We start from the raw sequence: 19,729 nt of genomic DNA, 5'->3' as shown, positions 1-19,729 counted from the left end.
CCCCAGTGTGTGCCCCACCCAACAAACTCGTGTTAATAGAAAGACAGGAAGGAAGGTGGGAAGAATAATCTTGACTAGCTGTAGCAAGAGACTCAGAAGGACTATAAAAAGAATAAATCCAGAACTGATTATAATTCATGGGCTTTACAGTTTATAATTAACTTACAATTTTGGTTTAAGGATATAGAAGGTACACATAAATGGTTCATAACTTTTATGTATAAACTAAAATAACAAACCAACTGAAACTCACAAATTTTTTTTTCATTAAAAAAAAGATTTTCTAAAGTACTCTAGGAAGATTTCACCCACATTTGTTTAAAAAAAAAACAAAAAAAACCCAGACTTGCCATTGACATATTTCCTTTCTTCTCCAGTGTTAAGGGCTGACTGAAAGAATGCTACTTTCAAAGTACATTTTGCCAAAAGCATGGAGAGCCAGTATGTCTTTATATATTCTGGTTCACACTCTAACATAGCAATATGGAGTTTTAAAAAATGTACTTAAAGCCTTCAAAAAAAAAAAAAAAATACTACCTTCTCCTCTAACACCAACTCTAGGACTTATGCTTCTCAAAGAATACCCACACTGCCTGCCTCACAGAGACTTCAGATGCCAGGGTGGGGGATACCCAGTGGGCCCCCACCTGCTCAGAGGAGAAGGAGGCGGGATGGGCGAAGGCCTGTGGGAGGGGGTGATGAGGGCAATGAGCAGAATGTAAGGTGGGTAAGTAAAAAAGTAAAGTTAAGTTTAAGAAAAAAGGACTCATGCTGAACTGACAGGAGCAAACCCTGCCTTCCAGACACTCGCTTGCTGCCCTGGAAGCTAAATCAGATATCACTATTTAGCATACAGGGCAATGTGGCCAGCAAGAAGTAGGTGCACATAGCCACAACAGTAAAGTAGATCTCCTGACAACAAGACAGGGGGTGTAATGGGAATGGAAAGGGAATATGACCTGTGGCGTTGGGGACATGGCAAAGGAGCATACAGGAGAAACAGGGGGCTCATGGAAGACGCAGTGGGGGGAGGGGTCACCAGGAGGGGCAGGGCACCAGAAGGAGCTGAGGTTAGAGCAGCGGTTCTCAATCTGTGGGTCATGACCACTTTGAGAATTGAATGACCCGTTCACAGGAGCCACCTAAAAACATTGGAAAACACAGATATGTGCATTATTTCAGAATACCAATATGACTTAAAGAGTGGTGATGAGTGCAGATGGCTAAGAATTTTAACTTCTGGGACATTCAGCAATTGCTGCTGTTGCTGTTGCTGTTGCTGTTGCTGTTGCTGTTGCTGATTAGGAGAATCCAGGAGATGGCAGAAACTGCTCATTGCCTTGGTCTTGCTTTCCTCAGTTGTTGTGTGGACCCGGGGGCACATAAGAGCAAACATTTTCCATGTAGCTGCTGTTCTGTAGACAGCTTACTTGTACCGTCTGGTATGATAACCACACAAGGTAACAAGTAAGAAGTACACATTAGGAAACAGGCTTGGGTAACATCATCAAGGTTTCCCTGTAGGCAGTGGGCTCCAAAGGCCCAGTACTGTGCTATCTGGTATGCGAGCCCAGAAAAGAGAAGGTTACCTTCTTCTACTGGGACAGAGGGAGGAAGGGAAGATCACAAGAGGAAAGTCATGTTTGGAGATGTCCAGAGAAGAATAATAGGGGGCAGACAGGAAGGGGAAGGAGAAGCCAAGGATGAGGACAAACTTAGGGGAGCAATACTTCTGGTATTGAAGTTTTCAGCCAAGTTCTACCCAGTCCTGAGGAGCAAGTGCAAAGGCTGCTGTGAAGACCAGGATACACTCATCAACACTGTCCATACACACCCCGAGGCCACCACCACACCTAGGCCATAACCGGGGAGAATCCTTGGATTTACCCCTATGCAGACCTGTGCCCTCAAGGAACTACAGTGTTCTGTGTCGATACCTAGCATGGACCCAGGCCACGGAGCTACCAAGAAGATTACCTTCAGGGAGAGAGCAAGGCGGTCCCGGATGTAATTCTCTTCTGTCTTGGCCTTTTCAATTTCCTGCTCGAGCTCTACCCGCTGCTTGCCCACTTGCTGCAGGATCTGTTCCCTCTCTTGGCGGAGTTCATTCTTTAAGGCTGCTATGCGCTCCTTGTATTCCTCATCCAGTTTCCTGTGAGGAAGGACAATAGGAAAATCAATAGGTGGCCTGTAGGTCCCTTGGAGGACAGTATATGACATTCCAAAACTGGAGACAGAAGCACAGAGAAAATGCCTAAAGTATCCTGCCTTCCAGGTGGCTGGGCCTTAGTTAGACCTCTTCAGTCAGCTCTGTTCTCACCTTGTTATAAGCAGGGGGATGGGGGAATAGGGACACAGAGGAGAAGCAGGGGTCTGAGAGGGATGAGGGAGGACCCTGAACCTCGCCCCCCCCTGGCCACACCTGAGGTTGTATTCATTCCTCCGCTCAATGGCCGCGTGGTGATCGTCTACCTCGGAAGCCATGAGAGACTTCAGCTTTTCTGCTTTGTCTAGGTCTGACCGGAGCTTCTCCTTTTCTCTGACTACTTGGTCAACTCGTTCTCTAGAATTAGAAATAAAGTGAGTTAGTAGGAAGCTGTTTCCAAGCAACCAGGAAACCCCTCCAAAAAAAAACAACAACAAAAAATACAAAACAAAAAAACAAAAAAACCCTCTCATCTGGCTTGCTTCAGTACAAACACAAAACCAAGACAACCAAAACCCTCTCCAAACAAAAAGGCTTTCCAGGGTTCCCCTCACATGCTGCGGCCAATCAGAGCCCCAGTGCACTTCCCTTCAACTGAGGAGGGTAACACTGTTTAACAGTTAGAGGCGGCCACACTGGCTTGTGGGTGGGTAAAGATGCCTGGTGACAACAAGGGAGACAAGGGAGACAAGTATAAAGGAAATGGACCAGGCAAACCTTCTGCTCAACTTACAACAAATGCCGGATCTCAGCCTTGAAGCTAGCTAGAGCTGCCTGGTGAATGCCATTCTTGGTAACCAAGAGTTCATTCTCAAGAGCCAGTGTCAGCTCTGTCAGGTTGACGTTTCCATCCAGGCTGAAATCCAAGGCCTGGGAATCAGAACATGACGGAGAGTCAGAACAAAAGACAGGCCCAGCTTCAGAAAGCAGAAAGTGTGGAGGCAGCCTGAGGCCAGGCTAAAGCCCAGGCTGGCCCACTCCTGAGGGGCAGCTTTCATCTGGAAACCTGTTTTCTTAAGGAAATCAAGGTCGGCTGCTTGTATCTTACGGCATCCCATCTGATGTCGTAAAGAAACGCAGGAGGGTAGTTTCAAACACTGCCACCCAAAGGTGAGTTAAGAGCTTTCCTATGTCAACAACTTGAGGTGAAAAAACATGGAAATACTCAGCCACAGGCTTCTGACTAAAGCAGGCAGGAAAATTTACCTCATTTCTGAGATCTCACAAACATTAAGTCTTTAAGGATAAATCAAGTCAAATCAGTTTCAAAAGATAAACTGATACCCCCACCCACCCCTTCCTGGGATTGCTATTCTGGCTGCCACACCTTCAGGATCTCCTGACTGTTCTCAATGCCTTCTTCCTGCCAGGCATCCAGTATCCTCTCCACAGATGCCTGGCCCATCCCATTATCCAGGCAGGAGAAGACCCGGAAGCCAATGGTACTTGTCATTGCTGACGAGGTTGTGGTCCGCCGTCCACTCTCATCGAAAGACTGGAAGAAGAAAAGAGCCTTAAGTAAAGTGAGTTGGACCCCAGAATTTCAGCTAGATGCTGATCAAGACTGGGACTGCCCAGTCCTGGCCACAGAGAGAAGTTAATTTACACTGTTAGAGGGAGAAAGCCATGCTGTGCCTTTGATCTCTGGTTCCCAGTGAGTCAAGCTTACAACCTGATCAGAACAAACTGTTCTAGGAGATTCTTCACAACAGATGAGATGTATGTCTACTTGACACCAGGTTTCTTCTATCCCCCATCCTCGCCTCCACTGTCATCAACAGGCATAATTAGCGGTCTTCACACTCTGTAATTATGGCCATTTTCCAAACCATCCTTTCCTTTTAAACAGCTTAGTCTCTCATTCTCTGAATACTTTTTCATGGCATTTTGCTTTAAACAACAGATTAATTCATTCTGTTTTAAACACTTATTCTGAAAGAAAATGTTCTGTTGGTTCTTCTGTTCTAAGACAGGGTCTCACTATGTAGCCCAAGCTAACCTCCAGCTTGTATTGCTGCTGTTCTCCCCTCTGCCCACTGTGCTGGGATCATAGGCGTGTTCCACCACACTGGACTCTGCACACTGATCTCTTACCTGCATAGAGAGATGCCGTTTTAATTGTCTATAGGGAGTAGATGCTGATGGTGTGAGGGATTTTCCAGTCTTAAACAGACCATAGAAAAAGTCTTCAAGACTCATTGTACCATCAGGATCAAGGCTGAGAAACACCTCTTCCAGCATCTAAGAAACAGCAATCACGTGTCTTAAACACACACAAATACTACATGCACAGCACACTTCTGGTCAGCAGAAATTCATATCAGACATAGAATCTTGTCTCTATTCTTATTTAAAAGAATTTTCTTCTCTAGAAATGATGACCTCCCCTCTCACTCAAACGAAATGAAACCCCATTTCTAACATCTCAAACATCTCCATAATCTTAAGCAGCTTTGCAACCAATTGCTTTTTTTTTTTTTTTTTTTTTTAATTCATTCTTCCATGTCTGGCAGCCTTAAATGTCACAAGTATTATTATTATAAATGTTTTTTAAAATTACTTTAAAAACATACAGCTTCTCACAATCTTAACAAGACGTTAGTTAAAATGTAGTGGTTCTAAGTGATAACTGGCTCATACTGAAGTTTTCGAATTGGCATGTGTGATGGTTTCTGCTAATTGATGGTTTGACAGGATTTAGCATCACTGGCAGACTTCCAGCCATGTCTGTGGAGGACTATCTTGACTGCCTTAACTGAAATGGGAAGCTCTGCCCACTGTGGCTGAGATCCTGGACTATCCAAGTGGAGAAAGTGAGCAGGCTGGCAGCTTGCATTCATCATTACCTGCTCCTGAATATGAGTGTGATAACCAGCTGATTCAAGGGCCTGCTGCCTTAACTCCCACACCATGATGGGCTGTGCTTTGCATGGTGAAACAGAGTAAGTCTGTGGTGCTTTAAATGAGAATATCTACCCATATACTTGAATGCTTGGTCCACTGAGGAAATGTTGAGGAAGAGTTAGGAAGTGTGGCCTTGTGGGAGGAGGTGTGTCACTGGGGGTGGGCTTTAGGTTTCAAAAGCCCATGGCAGGCATAGACTTTCTCCTTTCTCTGTCTCTCTCTGTGTCTCTGACTGTCTCTGACTCTCTCTCCTTCTTTTCCTCCCTTTCTTCTTCCCTCCATCCCTCCCTTCCTCCCTCCCTCTTTCTGCCCTCTGCCAGCAGATTAAGATATAAGCTCTTAGCTGCTGCTTCAATCCTATGCCTGCCTGCCTGCCTACCTACCTGCCACCACAATTGTAGATTCACCCTCTAAAGCTATAAACAAACCTCCAATTAAATACTCCTCTAAGTGGCCTTGGTCACAGCCCTTCATCATGGCAATTGAACAGCAACTAAGATTTAAAAAAACCCTTCTCCCTTGCTTTTGTCAGAGTATTTTATTCCAGCAACAGGAGAAGAAACTCAAAAAGCATGCGAGCACAGCAAATATTGACTGGGGCAGATTGCAGTGATGTTCCTTGGAACATGCTGAAGTTATATTTTAATGTGCAGCCCAGGAAAGAGCAAGAGTGGGTGACAACGATCTTGTGTGTGTGCAAAAGGAGGTCTCAAGATATAGAAAAAGGAGAGAGTTTGACTCTCCATTTTGTGCTGATAGCCATCCTATAATTTTCATCATATGACAGCGAACAGGGAGCTTGGACCACAGCCTGCATGGAGGCTTGTCAGGGAGACGGATTGTTCCTTAGTCCCACAGGAATGGGGTAGGAGAAAGAGTAGTATGAATCACAGAAGCCACAGACAGGAGGAAAAGCACAGACATCCTACTGAGACTCTTCCCTCTGTGTGATAAGTTTATTGTGGAACAGGTCTCCAAGAACAGATCAGAAATCAATCAGAGACCTTACTATACACACTGCTTCTTCGGTAGGCTAAGGGAAGGGCCTGAGACTGCATAGCTAACCAGCTCCCCCGTGATGCCTAGACCACTGAGAAGCAAGAAGACAGAAGACTAACAAATTTTATTCCAAGTGCTTTATGCCAATTCATAGGAAACATATGTCTTGTTTAGGAGAGGATTCTGAAGTAAGGAAATTTCTAGAAGTTGGAAATCTGGGGAAGAAACAGATTCTGACAGAATCCTGTGATCAGTGGTATTTGGGGCAAGATGCTGGGGTTGCCAAAAAGCCTTCAACTTTTCTGTCTCATTCTCACCAATCAAAAGAATGATGTCCCAGAGGAAATGGCTTTCAGGACCATCCAACCAGAAATGTCCACAGAATCCAAACAAAGCAATGGATTATGTCCTTACTGCTTGCATGACCTTAGCCAAATCAGTGTAGTTCCTATGTGGCCTGAACACCCATTGCTTAATCCATTCAGATTGCCATAGTAGACCCTTGCCAGTTATTTTAAGTTATTTTAAGTCAGAGCTTGGGATGAGAAGTATTGGGTAAAAAGGTGTAAATTCAGAAAGGACTGAGTGGTTGGGACCAGTCTCAAGAGAATGCAGGTTACCTGAGCAAACTGAGGCACCTGCCCTCTTTGGGAACAAGGGCATTTTCATTTCTCACACTGGCCAGGTCTGTGAGTGGCTGACTTCCCAGTGTGTAGGGTATGAAACATGTACCAGAATAGGGTCCAGGAACTGGGACACTCACAGTGACCTGGGAGGTGATGGGAGTGACCAAGGTTTGGAGGCTTCAGACATTAGAAAGCAAGCAAGCGGTGAGGTGAGGACCAAGCTAGCTCAGCACATGGCTGCCTGTGGTCTCTGGAGGAGACGTCTGTGGGTTGCTGTTACCAAATTATTTAGGAAAATTTTCCAATTTCAAAGAGTGTACCTCAAAGTTCAGCTTTTAAAATACTGAACGAGTCAAAGTCATCCTTAGGTTTGGTGTGGCCTGGAGGAAGCTAACCTGCCCATCCTGCCTTCTTAGTTGTCTTCACTTAGTGGGGTGTGGATGGCTGCCAGAAAGAGCTCATCTAGTTTTCCCTCATAAAATTGGGGCAGCAGTGATCTCACAGGCGTCCTCTGCAAAAGGCAGACTGAGTTCAAACTGCTTTCAGGTATAACATTCCAGGATCCCAAGTCCTATGCTAATCACCAAGTCCTAGGAGGAGTTAACTCAGCTCCCCTAGGTTCAGAGTTCAGGACATGAAGTGCAGGGCATCTCCTCACTCCTGGTGGGAGGGGGTGGAAACACTAAGCAGGAGCATGATGAGCAATGCCTTCCTAATTCGAATAGCACAGGGGAAGAACTGAATGTGCAAATTGTCTCCAGTTTTAGGAGCTCCCTGCAGAAGAAGCCAGCTCCCTGTAAGTGACTGTAGTTTATATTCCAAAAATTGTTCTCAGATCAGTAACTCAAGTTTGTGCAATGTTTCTTGGGAAAACACAAAACAGAAAACAACCCAAGACTCTTTGTACTGGTTCAGAAATTAGGATAATTAATGTTATGACTCAATAGTCACCACTGAGAAATAAACGGGGCTCTGGGATATTCCAAGGTTGTCAGGAGGCTTATATAATGGTCACATCATATGAGAACAAGAAAAAAAGAAACCCAAAACTAAAAACCAAATTTTTCTGCAAGTCAGGCTACTTGGCAGGTTTTAAAGATCTGCCTCTTTCTTGGTTAGGAATATGCTACCACTTTCTTTCTCCTAAGAAGGCAGCCAGCGTGGTTTCAGATGTTGTTATAATCAAGGATTCTGGAGCAATGACTGTATTCCTAACCTCTAACTTCCCCTAATCTTTATTTGTAGTTTTCTGAAAGATGCGTCCTAGAATTACAGGTTTTTCTGTAGAGCTTCCTGGCTATTCATATACTGATCCTGAAGACCCTCTCATGATTCTTCAGCAAAGAAGGAAAACAGAATCTTACATCATAAACTCTCTGGGGCTTGAAGACTCTTCGTGGTATCAAAACTACCAAGCTGCCTGACCCCATTTCCTCGTGGCCAGAATCTGGCTGTTCTATAGGGCTAAGGCTCTCCTCACAACAGCATGCAAACTTCAAACCAGGGCTAGAGAGGCAGCCTGTCCTGTGCACTATTCTAGCCTACCCAAGGGCCCAGGAATGACACTAGAACTTTCCAGAACTGAACATGCAGCAGCCTGGCTTTCAAAGTTCTCCTAACTAAAACAAGAGGCTCTCTTAATTTCTCCTCTGTGTTCCCCCACATTTATTGTCTGGTTGATACATCTTATATGGGGTAACATACTTAGCACAGTAGGTGACTACACTATACATTCAGGAAGTTCAGGCACATTAGCTTTGATTTATGCTGCACAACATGACTTTCCCAAATACAAAAATCTTGTAGAATTTCATTTTAGGATAAAAAGAAAACTGTGTCTCTAATAAGGAGGTCACAGTACAGCTCTTCCCAGCCTGGGGGCAGACAAAGCTTTTCTCATTATTCTCAAATCAGAACACAGCGATGGACCTACCGCTCCATCCACATTCTGTAATCCATACTGTTCGCAGATGGAAACCAGCTTCTTCCGGTTCAGGTGACCATCTCGTGTGATCCCCAGATCTTCACAAACCTCTTGCAGTTTCTCTTCTATCCAGTCTGGAGGAGGGCAAGACCCACCATGTGAAGCATTCAGGTCATCTGGGTTCCAAAACCTTAGCTGGCCTAAAATCAAAGCAGAAACTGTGCTGTCTCCAAAGGAATCGCACAGAGACAATGCCTGCTACAGAAATGTACCCTTGGAAAGTAATTCTTTCCTTTGCTTTTTATTCTTTTGCATGGATGAGTGTTTTGCTTGCACGCCTGTCTGTGTACTACATACATGTAGTGCCCATGGAGGAACTAGAGTTACAGATGGTTGTGAGCTTCTGTGTGGTCTCAGGAATCGAACCTGGGTCCTCTGGACAAACAATTAATACTCATAGCTGCTAAGCTATCTCTCCAGCCCCATAAGAATATTGTATGAGATGATTATAAATGTTGACCCCACTCTGATTTGGCACTGAAGCCCAAATGTAAAATTGAAGCTAGTTTTTACTCTGGGACAATCACCCATGAGAAAGAAACACTATCTCATACACATGAGGTCAGATGCCTCAACTGAAGCTTTCAGAATGTCTCATTTCTGCTTTCTTTCTGGGCTAAGTATTACAGCATCTTTTCCTGGGAATGAGCCTCTAAAGTTCATCTATTTCCCAAATCAGAAACCCAAGACTCACTTGAAAGAAAAGGTTGCAAAGTGTACGTCTGTTAGCATTTGTAGACGTATGCTAAGTTCTGTTTAAAGACAAGGTCAAACTACTTATTGAAATGCCAAGACGATGTATCCTGTATTAGCCACCTTGCTTCTAAACTGACAATGTAAATGTGAGCCCGTGGAGTCATCGCTTAGATATGGGATAATCACAGGCATGATTTCATGTATCTGGAAGAACCATGGAAGACTGGAAGGGGCACTCAGTGTCATTCCTGCTATTTATTGACAGAATTTAAACCCATTACTGTACTATTATTCCAGGCTGGAGAGCCAGAGAACACATTGTTTTAATTATACTTATCCACACTTCATCTGGGGTCAGGCAGGAAAGTGAGCTGAACCACAGTGCCATCTGGTGGCCATGTGATTGTGTTCTGCTTCATAGTCTATAGATACTGAACATTTGGCATGTTGAGGATGTGCAAAAACCCCTTTGACAGTCTGCACTACAGCAGTCCTCTATAGTGGACTGCTACATATTAGCTGCCATCTTTCCTACAATGTTAATATCCAGGGTTTGAAGAGTGTGAAGTGTAACTTAAAAATGATTTTTTTTTTTTTCCTGTTGCTGTTTGTCCTAATGTTAGGTCGTAGCTTCCTTCCGGTGCAAGGAGGAGGAAAGCGGGTGCACACAGTGCCTTAGCCATAGCAGCCAGGGCTTTCCCTCCTCAACGGTCCCCCCCAACCCCACTGCTTTCTCTTACCTTCTGCTTCATACTCCTCACTGCGTTGTGTCTTCCAGTGCTAGAGAAGGCAAGAGACAATTAGTGTACGTTTGAACCCAGCCTCTAGACCAGATTTCTCTCTAGCTCCCAAGTCACCATATAGGTTAGTCACATGACTTTAGGCATTGAATCAGTACGGGCTCTTTTCAGTTAACCAGAACACCAATCAAGAGGTTGAAACCTCTTGAAATAGACTGGTCTCTGCCAACTTCAGCAGCACAAAGTGCTGTCTTTGCATGACACTGGGGATTTGTCTTGTCACTTTTAAGGTTACTTACTCAATAACAGAACCTATTATAACCCATTAAACCAGCCTAAAAGGAATATGCAGAGTTCACCAGCCAGCAAATGTGTATACAAATTTATAAATTTGTTCTTCAGTGGTTGTGCACTGAGTGCTACATGCTACATCTTAGGAATACACACAAGAGCAGAACACACTTATTTCTTGTCCAACAAAGTACATATATGGAAGAGGGGGCAGAATCATTGTAAGGACCAGAGGATCAGGAAGTTTACTGTGAGATTGTGTCTTCTAGTAAGGTCAGAAGCTACACTCATGATGCCTCACCAACATGACCACTTAAACATGAGCTGAACACAGAGGATAGTAATTCACATGCTTCAACCCTACACAAAGAATTACAGGCATCCAAGGAAAGCTGAGAGAAGACATTGCCTTCCCTAGGGAAGAGCACACCAAACAATTACTCAATACCAAATGCTCAGCCCTGAAAACACACATGAGTAACACATATATAGATATTCCTAAATATAACCGTCTCAGTCTTTAATATGCATGTACCAATGATTAATAAAAAAGAGGGCTACAAATTTGAAAGAGAGCAAGGAAGGATATATGGGAGGACTTGGATCACAAAGGGGAAGGGAAATTGTAATTATATTGTAATATATATTATAATATATAATTATATTATAATCTCAATAAAGTTCACATGCCAATGAAGACCCAGGGACCAGAAGAGAGGAGGTAAGACAGAATGGTGATTGAGAAGGACACATCAGACTAGGAAGGTGAAGGATGATGTCCTAACAGCAGCAATGGATAAACTGAGTCCTGAGGGTCATCTGAACTACAGACAGCAAAGAGAACAGGAGTCCTTAATAATCACTGAAGTAAGAACAGGTCGAGTGTACCTGTCAATGAACAAATACAGACGCAGTCTGCACAGGTAGGCCAGAAAGCTGAATTCAATGCACTGTGCAGGTAGTAAGCTTCATTGACCATAATGGAATTTATTTGAACTAGAACCCTTAGCATGGTTAAGTTATGAGTGAGGCTCTTCCGAGGTCAGAGCATGTGGTTTTTGTACTGCTAACCTCCTCCTCATCACAAGACAGGAAAAAATTCAGCCCTTGCTTCAGTGGCCAAGTTCTGTATCAATATTCCTTGGACCAGTTATAACACGTAGCTTTTGTTCTCAAGCAAGCTGCCTGTTGCTCCTGTCCCTCAAGGGAGGACCTACACCAGTGAAGGAAGTCCTGCTGAGAAGACAGGACCACTTAACAAACACTCAACTCTAATCCACAGGAGTGGTGGCCCTTGCCACACTAGCATCCAGGAGGCAGAAGGAAGGGGACTAGGAGTTTTGGGTTAGCCTGGACTTCATAATAACAATGGGTAGACTGGACTATCTGAGAACAGTGAGAGGGCAAATAAGAGCAAAGCATGACACACAAAAATGAAACCCAGGTCTTTGCACACAGCCTCCAAATAACAAAATACTAAAAGGGTAGGAAATGTGTGTGTGTGTGTGTGTGTGTGTATAATTTAATGAATAAAGTTGCATCTTATACCAAATAACCAGCCCGTTCACTGGGATGGTTGTACTGTATGATGCTAGTTAATTTCTTAGACTCCTGAAATAAAACAGCAGGAAGATGGGCCTAATTAACTCCAGTCTGCAGAGCCTGGATTCCGAATCACAGCAGATGGTGTGCTGTGAAAAAAAACATGTTTAACATTGTCTTCAGTAGTTCAAGATGGCATGACTTAACATTCGGGCTACCTTGGCTTGTCTCCTCCACTCCCCACATTCACTTTAGGTACCTGACAGAAGCGACTGAAGGATGGAAGGGTTTGTTTCAATTTATAGTTCTCAGGGACACAGTCATCAAGGAAGGGATAGTACAACACAGGAGGAGGAGACAGCTAGCCACACTATGTCCCCAGTCAGGAAGCAGAGAGCAATGGATATTTCCTTCCATTCATGCCGGTGAGCTTTTTGCTCAGTCTAGGTTTCCAGCTCATGGGATGGTACTGCCCACAGTTAACATGGCTCTCCTCACTTTACTTAACCTAATCTAGATAATCCCTCACTGCATGCTGTCTTAGTTAGTGTTTTACTGCTGTGCACAGACACCATGACCAAGGCAACTCTTATAAGGACAACATTTCATTGGGGCTGGCTTACACGTTCAAAGGTTCAGTCCATTATCATCCAAGCAAGAACATGGCAGCATCCAGGGAGGTATGGTGCAGGTGGAGCTGAGAGTTCTATTTCTTCATCTGAAGCCAGCTAGTGGAAGACTGACTTCCAGGCAGGTAGGATGAAGGTCTTAAGGCCCACACCCACAGTGACACAAGGTCACAATCTCCTAATAGTGCCACTCCCTGGGCCAAACATATCCAAACCATGATGCATGCCCAGAGCCTTGCCTCCAAGTGAATCTAGATTCCATCAAGTTGACAATACTAACCATCACATTCATGGTAGTTAGCTCCTCTACAAGGAGAGACAAATATCTACTAAGATTCACAGCTCCTTAGTCCATAGGGACGCTTATGATGTTGTGGACTCAGCTAAACTGAAACCTGCAAGTGAAATCCCAAAACAGACTCTGCTGAAATGGAGATGGCTGAAGGTCATGTCTCAAGATGACTAAGCTAACTGAAAGTGCCAAACGGACAGAGTATGGCTGGGACTGACTCACCTGACCCACGGGGGCCCCCGGTGATTTCTCTGTATTTCCTTGGAGTTATAATTTCATCACCTCACTTATTCTGCATTTCTAGATGGTGCTCTAAGCTTCCAGATGTGTGTGGCCAGGTGAAGCAGAGGGGAGTGCTGTCAACAGTCCTTCATGGATCTCCTCAATTACTGTCTCTGATCAGAATTAAACTGCTATTATATATAATCCATAGAGGCACTGTAAGAGCATTCTGGCTACCAACAGACTGAGTCAAATGCTCACCCTACTTTGGCATCTGAAATTATGCAAATTCATTATACAGTATCTCAGTACCTTAAGATTAAATCCACTAAATCTACCTATAACATATAAAATGGAGTTTATGACCTCAGAACCACTGGTCCAAATGAAACTATTAAACACGAGTTGTTCTTGACCTTTTAAACAGTAGACACCAATGGGGAAAAGGGAGGAAAAGTACCCTCATTGGGCTCAAATCTTAAAGAGCCTAAGCTCAGACAGAGCATCTTGGGACAAAATCGAAGTGGCAACATACAACTTCAAAATGTCTTCACCAACAATTCCTAAAGCGGCAGGGTATGTGTGGCTTCTCGCATTTGCTCACATATTTCTCCATGCTGTTAAAATCATGAGCAAAGCCTTCAAAGAACAAAGATGTTCTCGCATAGTTCCCAGGTGTCACAGGTCTACCAGGATTCCCTTACTTTGCCATTTCTTACCCCTAATTAATGGTCCAGCAAGGAGGCTACTGCACAGATTTGGAGCTAGACTGCCTGGTACTGAACCCTCACTTACTGATGGGGTTAGCTTTATGTAAGTTGTTTGACCTCTTGGCCTTACTTTATCTGTGAAATGGAATAACATAGTATGAATTTACTGTGGGAATAGAAAAGTGTTTAGCACTGTGCCTGGCACAGACACACTATAAAGTCCTGTTATTTTCGTATTGCACATGAGTATACAATACATATGAAACTCGTATTTGTGGAGTTCTTTCTACCTCTGTATTCAAAATTAAACCATTCATTTGGGTATGCCTCTGCAAGTATCTGTACATTTTTTTAAAGGGGGCATTTAAAAAGTATATGTTCAAGTGTATCAGTGTTAGATATAAGCATGTGAGGTTGGAAGGAGGTGTCAGATCTCCTGCAGTTGGAGCTACAGCAGGCAGTGGTGAGCAGCCTAACTGAACTGACAGTGGGGTAGGGGTGTTCTCTAACCACTGAGCTCCCGCAGGGATGCACACCACACTGATGGCAACTCACTACAGTACCGTTGATTCCGCACCACACAAGGTCACAGGAACTAAAACTGGGGCCATAATCACCGCTGCTGAACTGTTGCTATTGACTTATCTAAGTATTTAAGTTACAGCTTCCAACAAGACTATAGTCTGAAGCAGGCTTGTGCATGTGTGGCAGCAATGTTTGTGGGTATTATTTTTATGATGAAAATGGCTTTATGTATCAAAATAAAAAAATCTTCAACCCAATAATTTTACTTGTTATCTAAAGGCAATTAAAAAAAGAGAGAGGAGATGGTGAAGGGTTGGGGGAGGGGGTGACCAGAAGGAGGGATATAAAGTGAATGAATAGAGACAGAGAGAGCCATGTGCACAAATATGTATGCTGTGGCATATTTATGACGATCAAGTGTTTAAAACAACTTAAATCTTAAATAATGGGGCATAAAGCACAATGATACAACATAATGTAGTCATTAAAAGTAATTTAAAAACCACGTAGAACCATGGAAAGTCATTTTAACAAATGTTAAGTGAAAGAGCGTAACAAAAAACGTGATCTGTGCTATGGTTGATGCTGGCAACAAATATTTATACAGCCAGACAAAGACTGGAAGGAAACAATAAAAATAAAACACGTTTTAGCTGAGGGTCTATAAGAGAAGGTATTTTATTCCCTCCACTGTTATAAATGATCTTCTGCAGGAGGAGTAGACAGAACTCTCACTGTTCCTTATGCCCTCGAGTCCTCACTAAACTGCAGTGTCCCAGGGTCTCTCCCTTTGGTAAGTAACCTTCAGCTGCAGACTGTGCTGGGTGCAGGCTTGGAGGGAAGCCAATGTTGCTTAGGCAGGCAAATGCTACTGATGCCTCCTGAGTTCAGCAGAGCATGGGACAATCAGAGACCCTCGGTTAAGACCTGCTGTGGGGAACCAAACCATCACAAAGAGCAGTCTCTAGGAGTCCAACACCAGGCATGCTATGGGCGCAGCACTGGCACTCACAGCAGCTCTGATCATTTTCACAAGATCAGTCACACAAGACTCGTCTTGAGACTACCGATAGTCTGTCATGAGGGGGAGGGGCTCATAAGGCCTCATCCTTCCCCGAGACTTTACTCGGGGAAGTTAATGGTTATTTTAGGTGAGGAAGATATTTTCTCCAGTGGTATAGCCAGCCACTGGTCAGTTGTCCATTCTCCAATAAGTAACTCCTATAAACAATATGAATTAAGTAGAAGAGGGGGTTAGTTAGGAGACCGGCAGTGAGTATAATAAAAACACAGTGTATATGTATATGCAAATGTCTGAATGAAACCCATTATTATGTACAATATACGCTAGTAAATAATTAAATAGTAGCCTAAAACAGCCATGGCTTTTAAAACCCAGGCATCATTTAGCAGAAATGGCTTCTTATAACCAAAAAATAATGGGTGGGCAGGGTGAGGGATAACAAGCAGAGCTGAACTCTGGGGTGATGATCTCCCTGGCACTCCTCCATGATTTTTGGTAAATTCTGATGGAGCTGAGATCATCCTGGGGAGAGCAACAAACTCAGCCCAACTGTTCCATCTCATTCCAAGATCACCTCTGCTGGAGACTGGACTTCCTCAACCTAACATGGCAGGAGCTCTGCCTCTCTCTAGTCTAAAGAAAGGATCTGTCCCTTTAAGAGGAAGAGAAGCACATAAAAGCTGAAATGTTTGTTATTAAATTGCAATTTTGGAGGGGGTGGGATGGGTAAGGGAAAATTCAATTCATTCACACTTCATTTATTTTCATTCTTGCTGCCTGGAGCCATGGAGTCCAATTAAAAAAGATGGGGGAGGGGCAGTTTAGGAGGTTGGGGGATTAGGTCATTCAGCTACTGAAACAGCCCCAATAAAAGGATGCATCATTGTGGAACAGGGTCCTTTAATTGCTGATGGTAACAACACAGAAGTGGGAGCTGGCTGGTGGCCTCTAGACACAGGTTCCTCTAGAGCCCTGGAAAGGGTAACCAGGGAAGTCTCTGGAGGGCAGGAGCAGGGAGGCACAAAAGATGGATGCTGTCAGGAAGCTGAATTCACCAGAAGAGACTGCTACTGGTCCCTGTGAAGCTAGGGGTCCTCTGAGTGGGTGGGTGCATGTAAACACTCCATGGAGGGGCTGTTGTTGTCACATGTGAGCTGAGCATCTTTCTGCGCACTTCAGTCACTCAGGACACAGGAAGAAAAGCCATAGAGAGGATAAAAAGGAAGCAGAGACTGTTCTCTGTTCAGTCCTGTTACTGCTCAGGAAGTTATTTCACCTACAAAGTGGGACCATCACACCACCCTGTGAGCAGGACACAGAAACACGAGTGTCTTAGAGATGGCCAACTCTGGCTATTGCTTCTTCCAGAATAACAGTTTGGCCAGGAACTCCAAAGTTGGATAGCTGAGGTACATTGCCCTTTAGTGGCATGGGCATCATGGTCAAACCACTTAACTTCTGCATGCCTCAGTTTCCTCATGGTAAGTCACAGCAGCTGTGAAGGCATGCTCCATACCAGAAAGCACTGGCCAATACCAAGGACTAAGTGCTCCTTGAGAGGTCCCTGCTTTTAACTAAATGAAGTAGCAGTTAGTTATTCTCTCTGCTACTCGAATGCTCAAGGCGACAAGGACAGAAAAAGCAGCACAGCCCAACATGAGCTTTAGGAGTAACCTGGAAAAGATTAGCAGCTACAGCTCAGAACTGACTCGTATTTCATACTGTAAACATCTAACATAATATTCTCAGATATAAAATATCTTTGTGACTATAATAATACAATTGTTGCCAATTATGCCTTAAGAAGACTGGGGGTGGGGGACACGAAGGGACAAGTGTGGTATGGTAACTGTGATGAGGCAATCAACTGGGAGTCAATGTGGGGTGGGGGTCTCCCCCTGGACCTTCCACTCCACAGAGGCCCCTGGATGGTACATCTGGCAAGGGTGACCCTGTGATTCCTTGTTTACAGAAGAGGGGGTCAGAGGTTGCTTGGCCCCCAAATGGCTGCTGCAGCAAGTGGCCCTCACCCTTCTCAGTTAGACAAAGGATGTCCTTGCACTCATCTCAAGGGCCACACATCTTAACGTCACACTGGCCATTGTAGCCGGCTTGATTGCTTTACAGCTGGCTGAAGTACCCTGGACACAGCAGCCACACAGGCTGCTTTGATTTCAGGAATGCTTTCTTTGGAGAGACACCTGCTTTGGGGGACTGCAGAGCAGATGGCCAGAGTCTCTTGGATCCTAGCTTCAAGCCCCAAAGTAGTGCCAGTATCTGCAGCCTTCAGACTGCGTGGGCCCTGCCTATAATAGGCCAGCCATTGCTTCCACTAGCCATCTGCTCCAGCTAAGACCTTTGTGCCCTACAGAATGTATGGCTAATTAAATGATTATGGGCATACATGAGGCTATTCTACCGAGACAGAGGTTGCTGAGCCGATCTCTGCAGCCTGGGAGACTGCACCACATTAATTTTGAAAAGGGAAGGCCTTGTAAGCCCAGAGGAAGAGCAACGCAGTTTCCTAGGTCAACAAAGCTCCTTTAAAAGGGGGAAACGTATTTAGCATGGGGTATCTCTGAAGAGATCCAGAAATCTGTTTAGGTAGCATGCATATGATTCAAAGCACAGCATCCACAGTGTGTTGGGTTAGTCTTAAATGTTTAGAAGCCTGAATATTGGAAGCCTCAATGTGCTTGGGGGTCTGCTTTTGCTTCTGCAGGGACACATTTCCTAGGATGCAGGGAAGGCTAAGGCAGTGGAGAATCTGACAGCCCCAGCTTCCTGTCTATTTTGAACTAGGGACAAGCAACTGGAGTGGAATGCAAATTGGTGCCTTCATCTCTAAAGGCAATTAAATGCTGCAAGTAAGAGCTGGGAATAACAAGAATTAATGTATGGTTTTAAAATGCATGCACAATCACATGAGTCCTAGTGTACGGCCAAAAAGCCTTCAAGTGCTGCCAATGCAAAGATACGCTCAGTGTAAGCCTCCCCCCTTAGTAAGGGCGGGCGTTGCTGGATTCTAAAGTCCTGAAAGGGGGAAAGTCTCCCCACTCCTTTTGGAGGAACTTTAGATTAAACCTAAATATCGACAAACGCTACCTCCAAGGCAAAGTCTCATTAAGTAGAATGGGCAGATTTTATACTTCTAGTCACTTCAGTTGCTGAATGGGTCATAAGCAACTTGTCTATGGAAGATACTTAATAGTGTGGTTGGAAAGGGTTACAGTCATCATCAGAATATGGTCATCGTTAGCTTGGTTTTGATTGGCTGTGTGTCTTAAGTTTCCAGTGAAAAGTGAGTATCAGAAATTACTCATCTGTAAGGCTATGGAGTAGAGATGGAGTCTTTTAATGATTTCTCTATTTTTATTTCCTGTGAATTGGTGTTTTAGTTAAATGTATGTCTGTGTGAGGGTATCAGATCCCCTAGAACTGGAGTTACAGATGGTTGTGAGCTCCCATGTAGGTGCTAGGAATTGAACACAGGTTATCTGAAAGAGCAGCCAGTGTTCATAACCACTGAGCCATCCTCTAGCCCCTAGAGATGGACTTTAAGGTCCAATATCTTGGTGTAATTTAGGAAGACTAACCAGGGCACCAAGATCTGCAAGCCTTGTAAGAACAAGAGTTGTCTTGTTAGCTTTGAAGAGGATTCTGAGGTCTTAGGTCACACTCAAAGGATCTACAATCCCATACTGGAGTAGCCATGTAATCTACCAAGACTGAAGACACATGAAGGGAAGACTGGAATACAACTAGCAAAAGTGTCTGTCTTGAGGACATCATCCCTCAATGAGGGGAAAGATGGACAAAGGATATCAAGGGGATCACGAAAAAGTAATGTGTGTGTTTCAGCTATAAAAGATCTGAGTAGAGCTTCTCTCAGTTAGTTAAAAAAAAAAGTGTCTGTGCCACAATTAAACATTAACCCATACAATGGAAAAATTCATTGTTTCAACGCTAAGTTATGTGTATGTGGAAATATCATCATAAGGGAAGAGTCAATCTCAGACGTTTCAAAGCAGTTTGGATTGATGTGGGCAGCAAGGTCAGTTTTTTGTTTTAGGGTTTTGTTTTGTTTTGCAGGGGGGCAGGGCTAACCAAGTACTACCCTGCCCTCTCACCCGCACAGACCCAACATAAAGCCTGGACTCCACTGAGCATCCTAGGGCCAGTGTGCCTGTCAGATTTAACTTTTCTCTCGGGTTCTCACTGAACTGCAACGTGTGAACTAATGGTTTTGACTTACATTATTATTGTCTACAGTTGAAGAAATAATTGTTGAAATCCCCTTGTTCTTGATAAGGATCTTATAGACCCAATTTATTCCCTG

General features: G+C 44.1%; 1 protein-coding gene across 14 annotated transcripts in view; it reads right to left on the bottom strand.

The window, feature by feature from the left end:
• The window catches only part of Nin (ninein), a 100,473-nt gene that overhangs the window by 41,314 nt on the left and 39,430 nt on the right, over positions 1–19,729 (bottom strand). For all 14 annotated transcript variants that reach the window (XM_076941804.1, XM_076941807.1, XM_076941808.1 and 11 more), the window contains 7 exons: positions 10,156–10,195; positions 8,669–8,859; positions 4,301–4,447; positions 3,534–3,701; positions 2,940–3,076; positions 2,423–2,563; positions 1,978–2,152 (listed from right to left, as the gene is read on the bottom strand). In XM_076941804.1, the coding sequence (XP_076797919.1) occupies positions 1,978–2,152; positions 2,423–2,563; positions 2,940–3,076; positions 3,534–3,701; positions 4,301–4,447; positions 8,669–8,859; positions 10,156–10,195 (999 nt within the window). The remainder of the gene's footprint in view (positions 1–1,977; positions 2,153–2,422; positions 2,564–2,939; positions 3,077–3,533; positions 3,702–4,300; positions 4,448–8,668; positions 8,860–10,155; positions 10,196–19,729) is intronic.

Source organism: Arvicanthis niloticus, chromosome 11, assembly GCF_011762505.2.
Source record: "Arvicanthis niloticus isolate mArvNil1 chromosome 11, mArvNil1.pat.X, whole genome shotgun sequence".
Lineage (NCBI taxonomy): Eukaryota > Metazoa > Chordata > Mammalia > Rodentia > Muridae > Arvicanthis > Arvicanthis niloticus.
This window is presented reverse-complemented; position numbering and strand designations above follow the sequence as displayed.